Below are 21586 nucleotides of genomic sequence, written 5' to 3' on the forward strand. Positions count from 1 at the left end.
CGGTCAGTGTATGGCACCTCCATGGGTCACATTCGATAGTATTGCGACCTGGGATGGAGATTGTGCCAATGGAGCAGAGCCAGACATTGCTGGCGTCGGTGTAAGTACTCCAGATCATCCTGTCTAGGCTCAAGCTGACAACTCTGCAGGTCGTCTTGTCTTTCGTCATTGCAAGCTTCATGACCACGTTCGCGTCCATCCTCGCCATGCTTCTCGATCAAGCCTTCGATACGAAAGGTCATTTCACGCCTCGAGCGCCGCTCACATACATTCGTGAGCGCTTCTTGGAGAACGAGTGGAAGAAGCACTACGCGTGGCGTCCATTTCTTGACCCACTCATCATCGGATTCGGCGATCAACAACTCATCACGGGCTATGCTGTACTTCTGAGCGGGTGGATCAAAGTACGCTCGGTTTACCATCGAGAAGTCCGATGCTGACAGAAGACAACCAGGTGGCTCAAGGCTCTTTCCGAGTGCAAGGTTCCCACTTCGTTCTTATCCTCTACGTGTGTGCGCTATCCTCCTCCTCGCACCTCGCCGCCCTGATAACGCTCCGCAAGTACTTCCGCAAGTACAAGCTCATTGCGAAAATTCGCCTCGCACTCGTCGTATTCTTCGCTGTTTTCCTACTCACTTCCATGATTGCCGCGATCGCCATGCCACCGATCCTCGTCGAAGGTGACGATGGCACATCTATGGTACGAAGTCGTGTACAGAGGCTTTCATTCCTGGTCCCTCTGTTCCTCATCCTCGTCGGCTTCTCAACAGCATTGGTGTGCATTCTGTACGACCCAGAAGGAAGAGGACTGGAATCACCGTCATCGTCGTCCTCGGAGAGGTCATTACAGGCCCTTGTACGCCGATTTACAGACCCGACACAAAAGCAGAAGGGCTTCTCGCTTCGATCGCTCTCCCCAGCGCGGCTTGGCCTACAACTCATATATTATCTTTTCCTAAACCCAGCGATCACGTTCGTAGTTCAGATCCTACTCGCCATATTGTCCGCCATCTTGGTGCTTACGCAGAAGTTTGCGAAACCAGAGGATCCGGATAAGTTTTGCGGACTGCAAGACGACGAGGAGAATGTCTGGGGGTTCGGCCAGACGTTGAGCGTTGTCATGCTTCTGCTACCGGCTATCACAGCTCTGCAAACGTACCTCGAAGCACGACAGGATATCAAGAAGGGCTTTACCAGGACACACGACTGATTCTGTGACACGGCAACTAAGCGAAGTTCTTTTTAAAGACTGGTCTCAAGGTGGAATCGTTGTTCAATCGTGGAATATTAATACATCATTATTCACAACTTTGCTGCCTTCTCATCCTTCTCCCGAAGATACCTCACCGCAAACTCAATAGCAGCCTCATACCCAAACACCCCCAATCCACAGATAACCGCCTCGGCCTTATCACTCAGATAGCTATGATGCCTAAATGCCTCCCTCCTATGCACATTACTGATATGTATCTCAACAAACGGTATCTCCACACCAGCCAACGCATCCCGCAACGCTACGCTCGTATGCGTGAAAGCGCCTGGATTTATGACGATGAAGTCGACGTTGCCGCGTGCCTCATGTATGCGATCGACAAGGACGCCTTCGTGGTTCGATTGAATGTGAGCGAAGTTTGTGGATTGCGCGGTGCATTGTTTGTGTGCGGAGGCGATTACGTCAGAGAGGGATGTGGAGCCGTAGATTGTGGGTTCGCGCGTGCCGAGGAGGTTGAGGTTTGGGCCGTTTATTAGGAGGATGGATTTGGTCATTTTGAGTTGCTGAGTAGGTGATATGCCCTACGAACGTGTATTACTGGCGAGGAGGGTTGATGATCCTGGTCACGGAGTTTGTAGGTATGTGGTGATATCAGGAGTATGTGGCCGCGACGAGATGCCTAAGGTAGTGTGTCTGTCGCGTCGCGTGGGTAGGCCCACCTTGACATGTTTCATTCCGAGATTCCGATGGCCGTCGGAACGTAGGGAAGGGGAAAAGTCCTTACCCCCACCCCTAATGATCGGCTTTCTTGCCCTCAGTTGCGAGCATGACGTCCCACTTCCCTACATACAGCTATCAGATTGCTTTCCGCTTCTAGCCGGTACGGTTCCAGACGGAGGTTTTGGGACGCGATTCGTTCTGGCGCGTGTCGGTCGCTATGGCGTTTCTTCTTAGCCAAACATCTACCTAACATGTACACAATACCCGCGATTAACATGATGGAAATATCAAGAGAAGAGCTAGATGAGATCTATGCGTTTGCCGTGCAGCTGGGACGGCAGGCGGGCAAGATGCTCATGGATGCTGCGCAACTGCGAATAGAGGGTGGGAATGCGACGGGACAGGATGAACATGTTCAGAAGGAGAATGCTGTTGATCTGGTTACCGAGACGGATGAAGATGTTGAAGCGTTTATCAAGAAGGCGATAGCTGACAAGTACCCTCAGCACAAGTATGTCCTTGACTACAAACTTACCTAGCTGCACACGTTAACAATCAGTAGATTCGTCGGCGAAGAATCCTACAGCAAAGGCTCATCCCGCGACTACCTAATCGACAACTCCCCAACATGGTGTGTCGACCCGCTCGACGGAACCGTAAACTACATCCACCTTTTTCCCATGTTCTGCGTCAGCATCGCCTTCATCTACAAGTCTAAACCGCTCATTGGCGTCATATACGCGCCGTTTACGAACCAATTCTTCTCTTCCTGCGCCGGTCGCGGCGCCTTCTTCAACGAAACCCAACGCCTTCCACTCGTCCGCAACCCCATCCCACCCATGCCGGAGAAAGCGCCTAGCGGGTGTGTCTTTTCGTGTGAATGGGGTAAAGATAGGAGGGATACGCCTGATGGCAATATGCATCGCAAGATTGAGAGTTTTGTCAATATGGCAGCCGAGCTTGGGGGTAGGCAGGGAAGAGGAGGTATGGTACATGGAGTCAGAAGTTTAGGGAGTGCGACACTCGATCTGGCTTATGTTGCTATGGGCTCGTTTGATATTTGGTGGGAGGGAGGCTGTTGGGAGTGGGATGTCGCCGCTGGCATCGCTATATTACAAGAAGCAGGGGGTTTAGTGACTACAGCGAATCCACCAGAGGACTGGGCTGGCGCGCTTATAGAGGAAGTGAGGTTGGGAAGCCGGTTATATTTGGCGATCAGGTAAGCCAGCATTGCATTACTCCATAATGACGCTTGTGCTAACGTGTTATTCCAGACCTGCAGGGCCATCACCCACGGAAACAGGTCGACAGGGTCAAGAGAGGACAGTCCGCGAGGTATGGCGGCGAGTACGCAATCTAGACTACTCGCGACCCGGAGCTTAGCGACTTGCAATTCTACCTTTTCCAAGTTAACGCATGATTTGTATATTCACTCGCGCCTTGCATGTCGTGTGTGTATGTCCAATTCCATTAACTTCTACAACCTTGCTTCATTCAGCTTCCTAGCAATAGCCTCCTGCACCTGCACCACCGGCAGATCCGCTACGGCTTTCCCTGTCCAATACCGGTCTTGTTCCAGACCCTGATATATCAGTGCCTCTGTCCCTAGCACGATCTGCCAATCGTTTTGTTTTCCTACCTCCGCAATCTCCGTCCATGTCGTGGGGTGGTAGCACATCTCCAATAAAGCTCCCTTGTGCGACTTCGCAAGGAAGCATTCGAGAACTTGTCGCGCCTCAATTTCGGCAGGTGTGACGGGTGTGAAGTTCGGTACGCAGGCTACGATCGCACCGACACCTTCGAGGCTTTGTGCTTGTGAGACGGATGAGACGTGGACGAGGGAGTCGCCGTAGCCGCGGGCTGTGCACTCTTCGATTACGGCTGCGACTTCTGTGGGATCTCTGTTGACCTGGAGCGGTATTGTCAGAACGAGTTTCCACCTTCGAGGAATGCGTTTGTCTGGTCACTCACAAGATATATGGCACTGGCCTTCATCCACTTCCTCAGCGCATACACGGCGCTTCTCGCTGCGCCGCCTCCACCGATCACTAACGCAGGTCTGTTCTCAAACTTCGCTGGATCCACGTTGTATGCAAATGCATCTCTTATCCCTATGACGTCGGTATTGGTGCCCATGTATAACCGGTTTCCCGAAGCGTCTTGTTGGATGAAGAGTGTGTTGACTGCGCCGACATCCCTTCCCTCTTCCGTGAGGCCGTCCAGGTGTTTTAGTATGGCGACTTTGTGCGGCATTGTGACTGAGGCGCCTGCACTTTCGTTAGTCATGTTTACCAATATGATTGCTTGATGTACCCGCATACCGTAGAATTGAGGATGCTTGATCAATTGCAGGAACAGACTCATGTCTCTTGACTCCAGAGGGTATTGAGCCCAGTTCAATCCAAGATTGTCGTACACGGTCTTGTGTAGTAAAGGCGACATTGAGTGGGCGATCGGGTGACCAAAGAGGTAGCCATGGCGCTCGGTTTGCGAGACTTCTGGTATGCTGGTTTCGGTAGACATGGTGGATTTGAATGTCGTGTGCTTAGGAGACGAGGGTGAAGTTTGGGAAGGTTTGCCGTTCTGGTGACGCCTGATGCTCTTCCAGATATTGAATCCTCGGAAAGCGGGTATTCGGGGTAGAAGACGAGCGCTCCATGATTACATCAAACGCATGCGCCAATACCCCAGATTCAACGCGTTGGGGACCGGAAAAAGTCATGTCGCGCGTGGAGGAGACGCGAGTCAAGCGCGTGCAGGCTATGCGACGGTCCGGTGTGCGACTGACAGCTGCGTCCTTCTTCCAATCAGCGAAGATGCCCCGGCCACTAAACCTCGCGTGTAAATGTGTTTCCGGGCCCTGCAGCATCACCAACCCTGTGGGTAATTCCTTCACTTCCCAACTAGGCATGACCGGCGCGAAAATTCAGGTCCCTAGGAACTGTCTGGGGTCGGCGAGAGCATGGTTCCTCTCCGCAATCGCACAATGTTCAATTCTTCCTGGGGGTGCTTAGCGATTCTTCCGGGCCAAGCTCAGCATCAACCTTTCTGCGAACTGGACGGCCAATGAGCACATGCGCAACTGCTTGACACCTTCATAGCTCATCTCCATGGGGTTTGTGGCGTTTTCTCCACATACTCCGCAAAACAGCACGTTGCCGGGTTCCTCTCGGTCGGGATATATAGGTGTAGGCCGATCTTCGTCCATTGAAGTACTCCTCATCTCGCCCCAGCTACGCCTACCTGTCTGGCTAGCAACCTTCATCGGTGCCATCTGAGTCCATCACTTTGGATTTTCTAAGGCACTTCGGACCACTACACCAACATGGGTCTCCTTACCATCGTCGAAGATCGACCAACACCAAAGGCGGTTTACAACTGGAGAGTCTACACAGCAGCATGTATTGCATCATGGGCAGCATGCATGATCGGCTACGACAGTGCCTTCATTGGCACGACTTTGGCCCTGCCATCCTTCGTTGAGGAATTCCGTTTCGCGGAAATGGACCCCGCCGAGTTGAATCTGACCAAGGCCAACATCGTCTCGGTGTACCAAGCTGGTGCATTCTTCGGAGCTTTTGGAGCGTATGCGTCCAGTCACTACATTGGCAGGAGGAAGTCGCTCATTCTCTGGGTACTCATCGTGAGTCACCCGAGTACTTTACAGATATACTGGAGCAAATGCTGACATACCCAGTTCATTTTGGGTGCTGGCATGATGCTGGGTGCCAATGGCGACCGAGGCCTCGGTTTGATCATTGGTGGTCGTGTACTAGCAGGTCTGGGAGTTGGTGGATGCAGCAACATGGTTCCTATCTACATCTCCGAATTATCACCACCAGCTGTGCGCGGGCGACTGGTCGGTATCTACGAGCTCGGCTGGCAAATGGGAGGTCTCGTTGGATTGTAAGTCATGCAACCTGGATTCCGTTCGAAAGTAACACGTATTAACACACTCATAGCTGGATCAACTACGGTCTTCAGGAGACAATGGAGCCTTCCCACAAGCAATGGATCATTCCGTTCGCTGTGCAACTCATTCCTGCCGGCTGCCTCTTGCTTGGCGCCTTCTGGATGCCGGAATCACCTCGATGGTGCCTGACCAAGGGAAAGCGCGAACAAGCACTAAAGGACCTATGCTGGATCCGTAACCTTCCCCAAGACCACACATATATCATGGAGGAGCTCGATGCCATAGATGCTCAGGTCGAACATGACAGAATCACGGTCGGACCTGGATTCTGGAAGCCGTTCCTTGCGCTCAAGCAACGCAAGGTACAGTACCGCATCTTCCTTGGTGGCATGCTGTTCCTTTGGCAGAACGGATCCGGTATCAACGCAATCAACTACTACTCTCCAACTGTCTTCAAGAGTCTCGGCGTCACGGAAGGCTTCCTTACCACTGGTATCTTCGGTGTCGTCAAGTGCGTTCTGACCTTTGTCTGGCTCATCTGGCTCATCGATCGCCTCGGCCGCACTAAGCTTCTCATGTTCGGCGCTCTGGGTAAGCCTTCAATCCCCCAACAAGATGCGCAACATATACTGACTACTTAACCAGGTGGATCTCTGTGCATGTGGTACATCGCTGCCTACATCAAGATCGCTGACCCAACGAACAACAAGAACGCTTCGGGCGAACTCTCCTCCGGCGGTATCAGCGCAGTCTTCTTCTTCTACCTCTGGACCGCCTTCTACACCCCTTCATGGAACGGTACTCCATGGGTCATCAACTCCGAGATGTACAGCCAGCAGACGCGTTCCTTGGGTCAGGCATTCGCCGCAGCAAACAACTGGTTCTGGAACTTCATCATCTCTCGTTTCACACCCCAGATGTTTGCCTCCATGGGCTACGGAGTATACATGTTCTTCGCATGCCTCATGCTGCTCTCTATACCTTTTGTCTTCTTCTTGATACCCGAGACAAAAGGAGTCCCGCTTGAGCGCATGGACGAGCTTTTCACCATCAAGCCCGCTTTCAAGGCGCATGGTATCCTTGTGGACAGGATGAAGGAGAATGAGGAAGTAAACTTGACGATTAGGGACGAGAAGGCAAGGGCAGATGAGCATACTGAGATGGCTTGAGTGCTATGTAGTAACACGCACTCGTAGCCGCGTGCAAATGAATGTATCATGATCAATAAGCATCACCTGAGAGTTCTTCAATATCCGCCCTCATGACTAGATTCTTCGTGATGTGCACTGTTCAGGACATTCCAAGGACAGAAAACGGTTACAAGAGCGATTCCTGGTTGCCTGCATGGGCACTCGAGTTGCAGCACTGGATTAGGGGCCAGTCTGTTGGCAAGTCTCCAGTGCAGCCGAGGTAGACTTATCACTAACGTCATTGGAGTATTTTTTGAGATAGCCAAAGACAATGTGAAAGCGAACCGCGAGCCCAACCGGCGACCCCAATGACGTCATAGCCCCTACAGCATGGAGGGCGGTTTGGCCTTCCGCAACATGAGAATCAACGCCTTCACACGTGTCGGCTATGTCGGCTCGAAACCGCTAATCATTACCGGCGGGAAGAAGGCTTTCTCCACGTGCCTTCGACCCCGAGCACGCGGTCGCGCAGAAGAGTGAGCGCCTCTAGCTTAGCTGTCAGGTCGGTGCGGACTCTGCTTTCGCGCTGGCCGTTGATGATGCATTACTGCAGGTGCTTAAATTACACAGCCGGACAGTTTCGCACGCCCGGGTCACTAGAAGTGTCGGATCTTTCTTATTGACAGAGTGGTCGTACAGACGTCAACCAACCGATGATATCCATGGATACTTGCGAAAAACCACCGGCGTCCAAAACTGCCCGCTGCGCTTCTACGGCCTTATGCAGCAATAACGTCTAGCTGCTGGTACGAGACTGTGGATTATCACAGCGTGTGGCTCACTAGAACGTTTAGAAAGCTGTCATAGAATACCTCTCATGTGTTTTCCCATAGCGCGCCTTGGCTTGGAGATGCAAGAGCAATACGGTCCATTTTTCGATCGGGAACCGATGACCGAAGTGGCGCGATGCACCTGGACACGGGTGTGAGCTCTTTTCCGCCCGGCTAGCGCCGAACCCCCATCTGCACCACCAAGATGTCACCAGGCTGGGCTTGCCTACTGCTTGCCACGGCACATCACGGTTGCGTAAGGAGTGTGTTTCATTTTCCAACATTACTCCGGGATGGCGAGCGACAAGTGCTCGTCGCGCGTGATTGGACGAGGAAGGTTCAATGCGTATGTGCATGGTAGGAAACGGTCGTGCAGGATGCGTTGATTAGGATATCGGTGGGTTATGAACGGCCTTGAATGTACGCCAGCTGCTTATAGATGTCTTATCAGCTTCACAGGTATGACTGCTAGCCTCTCAGTATTCATACTGTAGTTCCACCTTCACAATACCATACTGCATATTACATACGCCTCCATTTCTATCTTCTATCCTCCATATTCTATCTTCTATCTTCTATCAGCATTATGCCGTGCCGCCCAGGTATCTCCTCCATGTCGCTAGGCCGATGCTACGCTGGCCACAGCCTCGAACACAAACTCTCCATGGCGGCGAAACACGGACTAGAGGGCATCGAGCTCTTCTACGAGGACCTAGTCGATCACGCCGGGTCCGACAAGCCATCCGACCTACTGGCTGGCGCTGCCTCAGTCTACGATCTTTGCTCTTCCCTGGGCCTGGAGATCATATGTCTGCAGCCTTTCATGCACTATGAGGGTCTCTTGGACAGGAAGCGACACGCTGAGCGGGTCGAAGAGATGAAGCTTTGGATGCAGCTAGCGCATGTCCTCCGAACAGACATAGTCCAAGTCCCTTCGTCGTTTCTACCCCCCAATCAGACATCCCCCGATACAGACCTCATCGTCAGTGACCTTCGAGAGATTGCGGACCTTGGGCTGCAACAAACACCAATCATCCGATTCGCATACGAAAGCCTGAGCTGGGGAACACACGTTGACAAATGGGAAGTGTGCTGGGATATCGTGCAACGGGTCGATCGACCAAACTTTGGCATCTGCCTGGACAGCTTCAATATCTTGGGCAGGATATATGCGGACCCTACCGCTGAATCTGGAAAGGTCGTAGGAGCTGATCAGGCAGTTCGCGACTCGATACAACGACTGGTTGCCCAGATCAAACCCCACAAAGAGAAGATATTCTTCATCCAGATCGTCGACGCCGAGCGTCTCGCACGACCGTTGCTTCCCGGTCACCCCTTCTACAACGCCGAACAGCCAGCCCGTATGTCTTGGAGCAGAAACTGCAGGCTCTTTTATGGCGAGACTAGTCGTGGAGCGTACTTGCCCGTGAAAGATGTCACGCGTGCCATCATCAAAGACATTGGATTCGAGGGCTGGGTCAGCATGGAGTTATTCAATCGTGTCATGAACAGAGAGGATAAGGGGGTCGTTGAAGAACTGGCACAGCGCGCTGCGACCGCGTGGCATGCCATGTGCCATGATTTGCAGCTTGGTACGGGTGCGGTGTATGATGCATTGGCGTCTGTGGAGAGACCGCGAAACGAAGTAAGCAATGTGGGACAAGCCGAGTATGCGCGGCTATGAGGTGGAAGCTGATGTGGTTTTCTCATTCAATTTCCTGTGCTTCTTATCGTTTGACAGTCTATATGTAGAAGATACCCAACAATCGAGCATCGTTCCTAAATGCGACGCCAAAAATGATGAAGGCATTTGCCTTGACTCTGTTGTTCTGGACTTCTTGAATAGCTAGGCATTGCCTATCTTTGAAGATAAGAGCCTCCAGTCGGGCTCACCCAGCATCGTAGAAAGTGTTGAGCGGGAATTGAGGAGACTCTTCGCTGTTATCTACGCCTAAGTTCGATGCGGTAGGCATGAACCGGCCAGTATCAGCCGCCAATAGATCGGCCATGCTTACTTCCGATGAAAACCCGAGGTTCTCCATAAACTGCGGTTGGTTTTGTAATTTCTTGGCACCATGCTTTGAAGCGAAGTCGTCGAGGAAACTTCCCAAATCACCCGAGACTAAAGCATTATAAGGATCATGGGGGTCGAAGATCGGGCCGGCCATTCCGAAGTCGAATAGATTGGGTTCAAATGGTTGCAGACTGTGACCTGCATGGCTAACGTTCATATCTGGATGGACCATAGTAGACTGGTTGGGCGGTTGCTGATACCGATCGGTGAACGAACCGCTATGCTGTGAGACGAGAGACTGCGGAGAGGTCTGAACGGTTCCAGAATCTTCCGAAGACGCGTCTCTTAAAGTGACCGATATCGATCGCAAACCCGATGATGCTCTGTCCGAAGTCTCTTGTGATGAATGGCCAAGAGCAGTAAATAACTCGTGAATTCGACTATGTGTCGGTTGATCCAGAGCCAGACTATTAGTGCTTCTCTTGATACTTTGTAATAAGCAGGTGATGACAGCTGGCATTCTTGTGACCCCAAGCTGCTGTTGTAGAATGTTTAACATGTCCAAGATCTGCTGAAGCCATGCCTGAGATGGAACGAGAGTAAACGCAGTGACGAGATAAGTGAATCGGAGCAGCAATGCAGGTGGGGTCGGTGGTGTAGAAGGTGGATCTTTCCGAATGTAATCGAGTTTTGGTGGTAACGCCGACTTCCACATCTCAAGTCGGCCAATCATCTCATGTAGAAAGTTTGGCGCTGTCCGCTGCATGGACGTACATCGGAGAATGTCAACCAGTTCCATGAGAGCGTTGAAAGTGCTCAAAGCGAGTGTCGGAGAGTTTGACAGCCGTGATGGACCAAGATTGAGATGGCCACCCCATGGCTGCCATTCTTCCATGCCATCTTCCTCTATCTTGCCCATCCACGAAATATCGGCCCTGTCGAGGTACGGGCGCCGTTTGAGATGTAAGGCCAAAAGACTGTCGAGCACAAAGCAACTCGAGATAACATGCTTGAGCCGAAGTGTAACAGCATCTGGCGATTCTGCAAGCATGAGGGCTAGTCGTAAAGCACCGCCGACAAGATGCCAAGCAGCATCGAATAATTTCCCATGAATGTTGAACAATGCTAGGTTGAGAAGGGCCTTGACATGACCTAGTTCGAATTTGCCTAGCTCATTGGGGATAAGTTGCCTCGCGATGTCGTAAAGTCTTCCGGACGGCCATGGATGATAGCTTTCTCCTGCAAGACTCGCGTCATCATGCGTAGAGCCGACTGCAAATACACTCCACATCTCTGCGTAACTTCCCGAGTTGGACATATCGCTTGACAGAGCCAAACCTTGTTCCGCATAAGAATACGAGAGTTTGAGGATCTCAAGCTTGTCCGCGATGGGCAACCAGCATTGTGTATACGTGCAGTATATCTCGATCAACCTCCAGCAGTCTGTAGGCAGGGGGGTAAGGGTAGAAGAGCCTGCAGATTGCTGCAGACGCGGAGAATGAAGGTCCGGTAATGGAGGTGGGCGCATAGTCTGCGGCATGTAGTTCGTGTCACTTTGCCATGATATCTGCATAAGTCAGCACTCATCAAGATAGTCACATAGGGCTAGTACCGAATGCTGAGACTGAGCTTTTGGTGTCATCTGGAGAAGCGTGGCATCTTCAGTGTCCACCTCACTGTCTTCGTCTGAACTTGGCGGCCTGTCTTCGCTTGCTCCTATCTGCTCTCCAGACAATGCTTTGGTGACATCTCGACAAAACCTGCTCTTGGTCCAGCTCTTGTGTAAACGATTCGAGTCTTTAGTACCCCTCGCTAGCAAGACCGTATTCTCCTGGGCCAGTTGCTCGTGTACTGAAGTCTCAATCTCAGCGTGCTGTTGGAAAATGAAGGCCAGTGTCATTTCAAGACTGCGTATGTAGCCGGGCTGGAGCCCTCGCTTCTTCGGGTTTGACGTGTATGTACACGTGCGCTTGGCATCCAGACAGGGAGAGCAGCTGGGCTGGTTCGCGTCACATTTCTCGCGGGCATTGCGACACTGATCGCAAGCTCTTGATACCCGAAACCGTTTTACCGGTATGTCTTGTGTGGCCTGGCGGCGTTTTTCCTGGGTTTGCAAAGACATTCGTTCGGCAGCGATCGTTCGCCGTCGCACAAAGAACACGACAACGCCTCATAGAGCCTTACCGAAAGAGCAGATTGGTGATCACCCAGATATGGGGTGGTCGAGCATCTTGCTAAAGAAGCCATCGAGCTTACCTAGTGAGGCACTGGAGAAAGCCGGGGAAGCGTCTGCACACCAGGATAAAGTTTTATCCCCGTGGAAAAGCGGGGCGCATCGCTATCACGTGTTTCGCTAAGGCACTCGTCGCTGCCAACTGCGGCACCATGTTCTGCTTCATGTTGTTGACATCTGGGAACTACATTTTTCATATTTCAAGTCCCGTAAACAATGGCGTCCATGACGGTTGGTGCGAAGCGTTCATTTGCTGCAATGAACACGGAAACCGGAACGATGGACGGGCGAGCTTCGCTGCCAACACCATCTCCGCCGGCGTCCAAACAGCGAAGTCTACCGAATTCGGCAAGGTCAACACCAGCACCCACTCAGTACGAATGCCGAAGAATGTTTGACTCCCGGGCGTCTATCGTGCTCATTGGCATGCATGGCACAGGAAAAGCAACATTGGCAATGATGGCTTCAGTAGCCTGTCAGCGCAGGGTCATCGACATGGAGAGTGTCTTCCACACTGCAACAGGCTTCTCGACCGCTGCGTATCGTAAACAGTTTGGATCTTCGAATCGTAGTCTCCGGCAGGAGGAGATTCTACGCGACACATTACAGAACCACAGCAGAGGCGCCATTATCGTCTGCAACGGAGGATTTCCGCTGGATAGCAGTAGCCAAGCTCTACTGCATGAATTTTCGGCATCGCACCCAGTAATACACATTACACGAGACGTGCGCGATGTACGCGAATACTTAGACACGGACGAATCCAAAGTTCGAGAGTTGCTTGCTCTCAGTACTCCGGTTTTCCGGCGATGCTCCAACTACGAGTTCTACAACATATCCGAAACGAACGCAGCTCACCTCTCGGTTGCACCTGCACACCAGCCGTCTGTGCCAGCATTCCTGACGCTAAAACGAGCGGAAAGAACTTTCTTCAAGTTTTTGGCACTTATCTTATCTCCCACGAATACCCGCAGAAAGATCAAGAGTGACGCGCCCACGCTCGACCCTGGTCACTTCCCATTATCGTATGTCGATTTGGAGCTTAGGAATTACACATGCGCCGTTCAGGTTGAACTATCAGATCTTACGCCTGAAGAAGTCGACATTGAAGAGCTGGAATTTGGCTGTGACGCATTCGAGATAGTCGTTGAACCCGCACAGCTTACAGCGGATCACGCGGAGAACATAAGCAAGAGTATATTCAGAGTGCGAAGGAGTACCGTGACCCCGATAATGTTTCACACGATGCCTCCTTCAGCACATTCAGGCCATTCCACAACGTCCTACCTGGCAAACTTGTGGTACGGTCTGCGAATGGCACCTGAGTTCGCCACTGTGGATCTTACCATGGACGAGGAGCTGATCCGCGCAATCGTTGCGTCGAGGGGCTCGACCAAAATAATCGGCCACCTTCACGCAGCCATGGACTGGTACGATGTATTCTGGCTCGAGAAATACGATACAGCAATGCGATTGGGCTGCAGCCTGGTACGCTTTACCCGGCCAGCGAACTTCATGGACGATAACGCCGCCATTCAATCATTCCGCAACACTATATACGCCAAGTCACCGAGAATACCCATAATATGTTATAACACCGGACGCGCTGGCCGGCGTTCTGCTTGCTTCAACCAGGTTCTGACTCCTGTGATACCAGAAAAGCTACGAAAGAGCGCAGATTTTGAGACCAGAGCACAAAGAAACCCAGAAACGTCATGGCTTACTGTGACAGAAGCTACGCATATTCTATATGCTTCGTTTACATATGACCCTATGGAGTTTTACATCATCGGGGCCGCAGCGGGATACAGTCTTAGCCCTGCTATGCACAATGCGGCATATCGAGCATGTGGTATGCCTCACCACTTTGACCGCCTCCAAACTGCGACACTGGACGAAAACATACGGGAGTTGACACGACGGCCAAACTTTGGCGGCACTGCAGTCAGCCAGCCATTCAAAGTGGATGCGGTTGCTCTCTCTCACTCGCTAAGTCGCCACGCTCGAGCGATTGGAGCAGTCAACACGCTTCTCCCAATTCGCCACCTCAACGAGGATGGCAGCATTCCCGATGCGGATGGCGTTGAGCTCTACCAGGAGCGCAATCAATCCGGACCTGTCAAAGCGCTATTTGGCGACAACACGGATTGGATAGGCATCCGATCTTGCATACGAAGAGGTCTATCTCCCGCTAATGCTGTGCGGCCAACAACCACTTCCAGCCTGGTCATTGGGTCAGGAGGTATGGCTAGGGCGGCGATATATGCCATGTTGCAGCTTGGCATCAAGAACATCGTGGTCTTCAACCGAACAGTCAAGAATGCGCAGAAGCTAGTCAGCTACTTCTCCGCATTAGCTGCAAGCCCATCGGCGGCAAAGCTCTTCCCATCGTTCGTCCAGGGATCTCAACCTACGTTTCGCATACTTGAGTCAAGGACCGATCCCTGGCCAAAGGATCTCCGCGCACCGACAGTCATTGTATCATGTATACCCACGCATCCCGTAGGGGATGAACCATCGCCTGACTTTACGCTACCCACCCAATGGATGCAATCTCCTTCTGGAGGTGTAGTGATAGAACTAGCTTACCGAACGCTCAACACGCCACTGACAAGACAAGTTCGCGAGGAAGCGTCAGCATCATGGATCTGCTTGGATGGCCTTGACCTGTTGCCTGAACAAGGTTTCGCTCAATTCGAACTTTTCACAGGCAAGAGAGCTCCACGCAGGATTATGCGCGAAGAAGTGTTGAAATGCTGGACCGACGAACAAGGACACTCGAATCCTAATATGGTCCGCACGCGGCTTGAAGCGATGGATGAGCAAGAGCCTTGAAGGCAGTCTAGTATGGTGGACGATTCGGATTCGCTTTATTCCATCGAGGGCACACTTCACGATTATGGAAACATCTCGTTAAGAGTTTGGTCTTCAGCACATCATAGCTTCATTGATCAAGCTACCCACACTGGGTTTTTCTCGGTACAAAAACAAGACTCGCATGTTGAATGCAACGATCAAGGAAACGACAGCACAAACCCAGACCTCACATCCACCTAAAATCCCATTCGACATCCTCAGGACACAGCCTCAACAACTCTCTCAGAGCTATTCCCGCTCAACCACAGAAAACCTTGATAGTATTGAAGCTCTCGATATCCACACAGATCTCTCCGGAACCGACCTGCCGTTCGCGACCATCGCAGTTTTCGGATTCGTAAATGAAGACTGCATTGAGCAGGACATGTCAGCTCTCATGCCTTCGTATTCAACCATCTAGAAACGATAATACATACCACGGCAACCACCAGCTATACCATTGATATCCATGGACTGCCCGGGCAGATGGTAGCAGCCGGCATCGGGGTTCGCGTACCGGGTTCCGCTCTGGTTGGACAGGCACTGAGAGCGGCTGGGGAACGAGGTGAAGGTGACGGCTGCGTCGACGAGGGCTGCTTCGGAAGCTACTACGACTGTGGATGATACGTCTTTCTTGACGACTGCGGCGGCAGCGGTGCTCGAGGGGAACAGCAAAGGAATGGCGAGGAGGAGGGTGGAGAGCATGGATGAGGTGGTGGCGGGCATCTTTGCTTGAGAAGGATTTAGATGAAGTTTTGAACAAAGCGATGAATGTTGATTTGGGAAGTTTGGTCGTTGAAGCTGCTGTCTGCTTTGCTTCTAGAGATGGGTAGAAGCCGGTGATACTTATACACCCTCATCGACTCACTTGCTCTTTTTCTGCCTACCCCCGTATCATACCTGCACCAGCACACATCCTCGAAGCAGCACCGCCTCTACCAAAGACGGTGTATTCTGTGTACGCTCGTCGTACGCTGACGAGTGGCGTGAGGTTTTCCTATCCGCATTACCTCCACCACGAGAGCGTTGCACAGCAACTCGGTGTATTTTCAAGTCTATTGATTGCGCTGAAAGCACAAAGATCTCGGCTCAGCTAACACAAAGACAAAACTCCGTTGAAGTGTGGGGTAGAGGGGTGTATTGTTATGGTGTGACCCGGCTTACTTTGTATGCCCATTATTTCCATGGCGTGATCCTGCTTACTTTTCGTGCCTGTATCTCATTATCATTCGATCTGGACCGTCTAACCAACTCGGCATAAATTGAACAACGATATTGAATCCGGGTTAATGTGATCATAACCATAAGGAGGAGGCGGTGAATCAAGTTCCAATAGCTGCGCCATTGCGCGAACTCAGCTACACACTTGCAAAAGAAGAAAGCATATCAGCGAAGATATCTCCGATTATGTCGTTGAACAATGTAAAATATATTGGTAAAAGTGACAGCATCAAGCCGCCCTCAATAGATCGAACAAGGAATAATCTACATAGGAAGATGAGGTACCCGAAAACGGTCATCGGTCTATCGATCTACGCTTCGCAAAAGGCAAGCCATGTATCGCTTAGAAGTTCATCAAATCTATTGCATGTTAGCTGAGTTACAATCATACACTGCCAAGAAAGGAATGACATACCACGTCCAAACAGCGCCCTCTTGGTCCAGTCCATGGCGAGTAAACACCTTGTCCTGAGGCTAACACTCTGTGCAAAGTAGACGCCTCTCCATAGGTAGACGGCTAGTAGACCACCGCTCAAGCCGTAGCCATTGTAGTCGAAGATGGCTGCGTTACCAATGTATGCCAAGCTACCGAGATGCTTGTACTCGAAAGCCTTGTACACCGCATCGTCCAGGTCACCGTAGTCAACGTTATTGAGAGCCATGCCGGGGGCTGCCTGGGCGATCTTGTTGAACTTGCGACCGAGGTATTCACCCTGCTGGTTAGCGCGCTGGGCGGTGGCAGGTAGGGATGTGAGCTTCGAATCGATCTGGAAGAGCAGCTCTCTAAGCTCGCCAAAGTCCAGAGTGCCAGACTTGTCCTTGTCATACTGTTCGAACAGCTTGTCTAGGCGGCGAAGATGGTTCGCTGCTTGTGGGAAGCGCTGCTTGACGCGTTTGGCGATGCCGCGCCAGTCCGAGTACGAGATCTGTAGCTTCTCGGGGTCCTTGCCCTTCTCCCAGGCAGTCGTGCGTAGAAAGTTGACGATGTGATCAGAGACGTTGTTTTGGACGGTTGCGCAGTCACCAATGGCGTAAACGTCACCGAGAGGTGATCCGTTCAAACGAAGATGTGTGTCGGTTTCCAGAGCGTGCTTGTTGTTCTGTCCGTCGAGTTTGGCGGCGAGTCGCTTGCAGAGATCGGTCTGCGCAACACCAGTTGACCATAGACAGAAACCCATGGGGATCTCCTTGGTAACCACTTTGCCGTTGTCATCCTTTTGCGAGAAGAGGATCTTGTCCGATTGGACTTCTTTGACGCGCGAGTTTGTGAGGATGTCGACCGAGTCGTGGGCAAAACGTTGCTCAGCGTACTGAGACAGGGCCTCTTCGTAGGTGTTTAGGATGTGGCTTCGGGACTGAATAACGTGGACGGAGATTTCGTTGCGTAGAAGCTTGGGGTAGAGCTTGCAGAGATCCTCGTTCAGCATGTCGAACAGCTCGGCCGCGAACTCTACGCCAGTGGGTCCACCGCCGCAGACCACGAACGATAGAAGTCTTCGCCTCTCTTCGTCAGATGTTGTCGGTAGGCACGCAAACTCGAGGTTCTTGACGACCTGGTTACGGATGATCCTGGCATCGCTGATATCCTTGAGGAAATGGCAGTGTTCGAGACCCTTGACACCATGCGAGTTTGTGACTGATCCGACTCCGACGACGAGCTTATCGTAAGGGACATAAAACCGTTGCTCCTGGCCCTTGGCATCTACAGCTGAACACTCGATGAGCTTCTCAGAGAACTCCACGTCCTCAGCCTTTGCTTTGAGGAAGTGCCCGCGTACTCTTCTGACGATCTTTCGGACTGGTTCGACGAGGGACCGAAGCTCCAGCGTTCCGACGGTAGCGGAAGGCAGCATCGGCGTGAATAGGAAGGTATTGGACGGCGATATGACGACAACGTGGTAGTCATCCTGGTTCAGCTGCTTCAGAAGGGCCACGCTGCCCCAGCCCGTACCCAGTATGACCAACTTTGGCTTGTGCTTGAGCTTCTTATTCTCGGGCGTTTCGTCGTCGTCGACGAAGTGGTCGGCGATAGGCAGGTTCTTGGGTCCACCTCTCCTCGGGCTGAGTGCGAGTTCGGACACGGGGATATCGGTCGCGATAGGGTCCTCGTTGTATGTGTAGGCGTCGTAGACAAAGAAGGCGATGACCAAGACACCGCTAACCGCGACGAAAGAGCCAAGCATGGCTGCTGTTCGGTACGTATACCGGGCGAGGCGTGATCGCGGAGCTTGAAGGGGTTTCGTCGAGACGGTTCGTATTGCGGTCGTGGTGGGGGTTTGCCTGCTTAATTGTGAGGTCTGTAGGACGGCGCGTCTCGCAGCGGATGCTGGGCTTCCATTGCTGAAGGATGTGCGGAATTGTGTGTTGGTCGCTCGCGGTAACCGTCTGCAGAGAATTGAGGCCCTGGACGTGGCATTGTACCCGCGCGACAGCGACGCGGCCTGTCGTGGGAGCATGGCGGGAATTCGGAGCTCTGGCGAAGCACGTGGAACCGGGAGAGGAAGCCGGCGATGAGATGGGATCGAGGTAGGCGCCTACGCGAGGGGAGCCAGCAATTGACGGTTCAATTGCAAAATTAGAGATGAGAAGGCATAGGTAGACAGGACAAGCGAATGTAGTATGCACATGCCACGGCGGCGTGGGAGCAGGGATAGGCGTCTCAGAGCGCGGAAATGTCAATCGGGGTTCTGCGTTACGTCACCATGGCAGATCGGAGCTTCGCGGGCCATCCTTGCATGGTTCCACCACCAACCAAGCTTCCACTGGGCCCGTCTGCCGCGTGCTTGTAACGTCTGCTGTGCCTGTCAGAACTATGTTTCCATGTCTCTATTGCATAGCCAGAAAGTGAGATGCAGCCTACAACTAATGCGGATACATCTCTAAACATCACTGTGAGCTGATGTATTCCCTACTAGTGTACTGAACTTGTTCCTCACCAAGCATGCATCCCGCCCGGGCAGACTTCGTGTTTGATTGAGTTTAGCACTGCCATTGTGGATAACGTCTGTATCGATGTACCGACTGGAAGCGGCCCGCATGCGTCACGACTGACGTTGGGTGGAGGAAATCTTGGTCATTGCAGTGACATAAAATTGATTGGTAGTGATATCGTAATGAGTATTCTGCAACAGTACAACACTTTGCCATTTACATGACTGGCATATGCGCAGCCCGTTCTTATATACAATCCTCATCGCTTCTACTTCTATAGTTCTACTAACACGACCAGACACCAACGGTACCGTCTCTGCGTCCTTCAACCAAATAGCCATCTTTTATTCTGACGTGTTCGATGATGGAGTGTGTCGTCTTGTCGTTCTCGTCAGCTCCGGGTCCGCAGTCCCAGTGCCTTCCGTCTGTCTTGTCGTAGACCTTGACTACGTCCACGCCTGCTGCAGACACAATTCGTCGTGAGTCGAACATCATGCTGCTAATGGCATGGTCGTAAGCGTAAGCGTCTGCAATGGCGCCCGTTCGGAGATCCCAGATCTGTGCATGTTAGTTAGGGAACAGTCAGAGGAAAGATAGTCGACTTACGCGTATACTCCTGTCGGCACTACCGGTCACGAGATGGACATCATCGAACTGCAGGGCTGTGACGGGGCCTGTGTGACCGACGAGACTTCGGTGAACTTGCCCGCTACGCAAATCCCATAGACGTACCATACCGTCGGCGGTACCACAAGCAAGTGCAGCATCGAAGCACTGTATGGCGCCTACAAAGTCGGCAGAGGAGTCGGCAGAGCGTCCCGTCTGTCGCCATGTGCTGTTGGACGTGTTCGTAGCTGTGGCTTGGGCGGCGGCCCAGAGGACATCAAGCGTCTGTACGCATCGTCCCTTGACTAAATCCCATTGCCGTAGTGTCTTGTCTGCAGAACCGGAAACTAGAGTGTCGCCGCGGAAGTGTAGCGCAGTGACTTCGTCGACGTGTGATTCGAGGGAGAAGAGGGGACAGTCCTGCATGCTGGTCGACGGCGGCGCAGGAGGTGCGTCTTCCGAGTTCTCAAATGCCAGACCATCGTCACTCTCTTCATCGGGCTTGTTTATCCGGTTATCCATGGGCGCGTATTCTGCCTTGCTCAGGTCCCAGAGTTTTATCGAAGCGTCCATTGAGCCGGTTGCGACGATGTTTTCTTCGACCTGTAGACAGCGCACGGAGGAGAGATGACCCTCGAGCATTCCAATGCACCGTCCGGCGCTCAGATCCCATACTCGTACTGTGTCGTCTAGCGATGCGGTAACCATCATGCCCCACGGAGCATCAAAGTCCATGGCGGTGATGGCGTCCATGTGCGCGGGCAGTTCCTTGATCTTGGATCCTGACTGTAGATGCTCGTGTAGTACGGGCATGGACATTCTCTTTGACAGCCTCTTGGCCTTGTTCTTCGTCTTGGGCGAGGAGGGTATCTTCTGGTATATCGACTCGGACATGAATTCGCCCTTGCCTTCTGACTGCTCGTCGCTTGTCTGCGACCCTGCCGTCTTGGGCGCCAGTGCGGCTTCGTCGTCCAGCTCTTCCTGCAGATCCTCAATGCGGTTGTCCACGGTCAGCAGGTCCTGCTCCAGCTCGCCCTCTTCGATTTCGAGCCCCGCCAGACGGTCGAGGACCATCTTGCGCATGGTATTGAGGTTGGCGATCTTGTTGTCGATTTCGTGTATCTCGGCGACGCACATGTGCTTGCGCACGCCCATCATCTCGAGGCGGTGGCCCATGCTGTTGCGCTGCTTCCGCAGCTTCTGCATCGAGGGGGGCACATTGGGATCGTCGTCGTCTTCCCCGCCCCCGATCAGGCGCTGGCCGCGCGCGTTGTGGCGGCCGTGTTTCTTCGCATGGCTGTCGGGGGCGTCGGGCAGCGAGGCCTCGAAGCCCTGGAAGAGGGAGAACTCGGCGTTGTCCTCGGGGATGTTGGAGAGCAGGTCGTTGGGGATGTAGGCGAGGGCGCGCTGCTGGATCTCGGGGACGGAGATTCGCGAGCGCACGATCTCGCGGGGGGTGGTCTGGGCGAAGGAAAAGACGGAGCGCTGCATCAGCGGGCGCCTGAGCTCGCGGTGGAGCTCGCCAATGGCGTTCTGGTAGTGCTGGGTGACTCCTTCGGCGCCTATCAAGCTGCCGGCGGTGGCTGTGACTTTTTTGCCAAAAGCTTGCAGATGGCGGGTCTAGCGAGCATTAGCATCACCGTGGGCTCAGGGAAGGTGCGGTGGGGCTACATCGGGGAGCGAGTCTATGAAGCTGCTCTCGTCGTCGTCGTCAAAGGCCTGCGAGTACCGCGGCGAGCGCGGGCTGGTCGACCGGCCGCGACCTGGGGATCCATTGCGGGCGGTGGACGAGGCCATGCGAGCAGGCGTGGCGGGAGACTCAACGGGCGGCGCAGTGGAGGAGACGTCGCTAGGGCATCCTTATCTTCGCATGAGGATCTCAGATCAGGTGCTCGCGTGTGCTACAAGAGGCCAATAGG

At 52.8% G+C, this 21586-nt stretch overlaps 10 protein-coding genes across 10 annotated transcripts; 5 read left to right on the forward strand and 5 right to left on the reverse strand.

Moving 5' to 3' along the window:
• Positions 1-10: 10 nt before the first annotated feature.
• On the forward strand, positions 11-1210 carry J4E87_006842 (uncharacterized protein; the record flags this gene model as incomplete). The annotated part of the gene is made up of 3 exons (XM_049378443.1): positions 11-100; positions 150-404; positions 455-1210. The coding sequence occupies 3 exons, from the start codon at positions 11-13 to the stop codon at positions 1208-1210; spliced, it is 1101 nt and encodes a 366-aa protein (XP_049231836.1).
• A 92-nt stretch (positions 1211-1302) lies between these two features.
• Positions 1303-1767, reverse strand: J4E87_006843 (uncharacterized protein; the record flags this gene model as incomplete). Its single annotated transcript, XM_049378444.1, has 1 exon — positions 1303-1767. The coding sequence occupies one exon, from the start codon at positions 1765-1767 to the stop codon at positions 1303-1305; it is 465 nt and encodes a 154-aa protein (XP_049231837.1).
• Positions 1768-2208: 441 nt separating this feature from the next.
• J4E87_006844 (uncharacterized protein) lies at positions 2209-3316 on the forward strand (the record flags this gene model as incomplete). The annotated part of the gene is made up of 3 exons (XM_049378445.1): positions 2209-2444; positions 2496-3152; positions 3208-3316. The coding sequence occupies 3 exons, from the start codon at positions 2209-2211 to the stop codon at positions 3314-3316; spliced, it is 1002 nt and encodes a 333-aa protein (XP_049231838.1).
• A 94-nt stretch (positions 3317-3410) lies between these two features.
• QA3 (Quinate dehydrogenase) lies at positions 3411-4456 on the reverse strand (the record flags this gene model as incomplete). Its single annotated transcript, XM_049378446.1, has 3 exons — positions 3411-3842; positions 3905-4200; positions 4255-4456. 3 exons carry the CDS (start codon positions 4454-4456, stop codon positions 3411-3413), a joined length of 930 nt encoding a protein of 309 aa, XP_049231839.1.
• Positions 4457-5258: 802 nt separating this feature from the next.
• J4E87_006846 (uncharacterized protein) lies at positions 5259-7015 on the forward strand (the record flags this gene model as incomplete). The annotated part of the gene is made up of 4 exons (XM_049378447.1): positions 5259-5576; positions 5631-5839; positions 5896-6437; positions 6492-7015. The coding sequence occupies 4 exons, from the start codon at positions 5259-5261 to the stop codon at positions 7013-7015; spliced, it is 1593 nt and encodes a 530-aa protein (XP_049231840.1).
• A 1455-nt stretch (positions 7016-8470) lies between these two features.
• On the forward strand, positions 8471-9490 carry QA4 (3-dehydroshikimate dehydratase; the record flags this gene model as incomplete). The annotated part of the gene is made up of 1 exon (XM_049378448.1): positions 8471-9490. The coding sequence occupies one exon, from the start codon at positions 8471-8473 to the stop codon at positions 9488-9490; it is 1020 nt and encodes a 339-aa protein (XP_049231841.1).
• Positions 9491-12509: 3019 nt separating this feature from the next.
• Positions 12510-14888, forward strand: J4E87_006848 (uncharacterized protein; the record flags this gene model as incomplete). The annotated part of the gene is made up of 1 exon (XM_049378449.1): positions 12510-14888. One exon carries the CDS (start codon positions 12510-12512, stop codon positions 14886-14888), a length of 2379 nt encoding a protein of 792 aa, XP_049231842.1.
• A 280-nt stretch (positions 14889-15168) lies between these two features.
• On the reverse strand, positions 15169-15614 carry J4E87_006849 (uncharacterized protein; the record flags this gene model as incomplete). The annotated part of the gene is made up of 2 exons (XM_049378450.1): positions 15169-15278; positions 15347-15614. The coding sequence occupies 2 exons, from the start codon at positions 15612-15614 to the stop codon at positions 15169-15171; spliced, it is 378 nt and encodes a 125-aa protein (XP_049231843.1).
• Positions 15615-16473: 859 nt separating this feature from the next.
• On the reverse strand, positions 16474-18586 carry J4E87_006850 (uncharacterized protein; the record flags this gene model as incomplete). The annotated part of the gene is made up of 2 exons (XM_049378451.1): positions 16474-16490; positions 16546-18586. The coding sequence occupies 2 exons, from the start codon at positions 18584-18586 to the stop codon at positions 16474-16476; spliced, it is 2058 nt and encodes a 685-aa protein (XP_049231844.1).
• Positions 18587-19346: 760 nt separating this feature from the next.
• On the reverse strand, positions 19347-21464 carry MDV1 (Mitochondrial fission protein; the record flags this gene model as incomplete). Its single annotated transcript, XM_049378452.1, has 3 exons — positions 19347-19619; positions 19668-21287; positions 21339-21464. 3 exons carry the CDS (start codon positions 21462-21464, stop codon positions 19347-19349), a joined length of 2019 nt encoding a protein of 672 aa, XP_049231845.1.
• Between the last annotated feature and the right edge of the window lie 122 nt (positions 21465-21586).

The sequence above is a fragment of the Alternaria ethzedia genome, assembly GCF_023757985.1.
Source record: "Alternaria ethzedia strain BMP 0044 chromosome Unknown scaffold_17, whole genome shotgun sequence".
Taxonomy (NCBI): Eukaryota; Fungi; Ascomycota; class Dothideomycetes; order Pleosporales; family Pleosporaceae; genus Alternaria; species Alternaria ethzedia.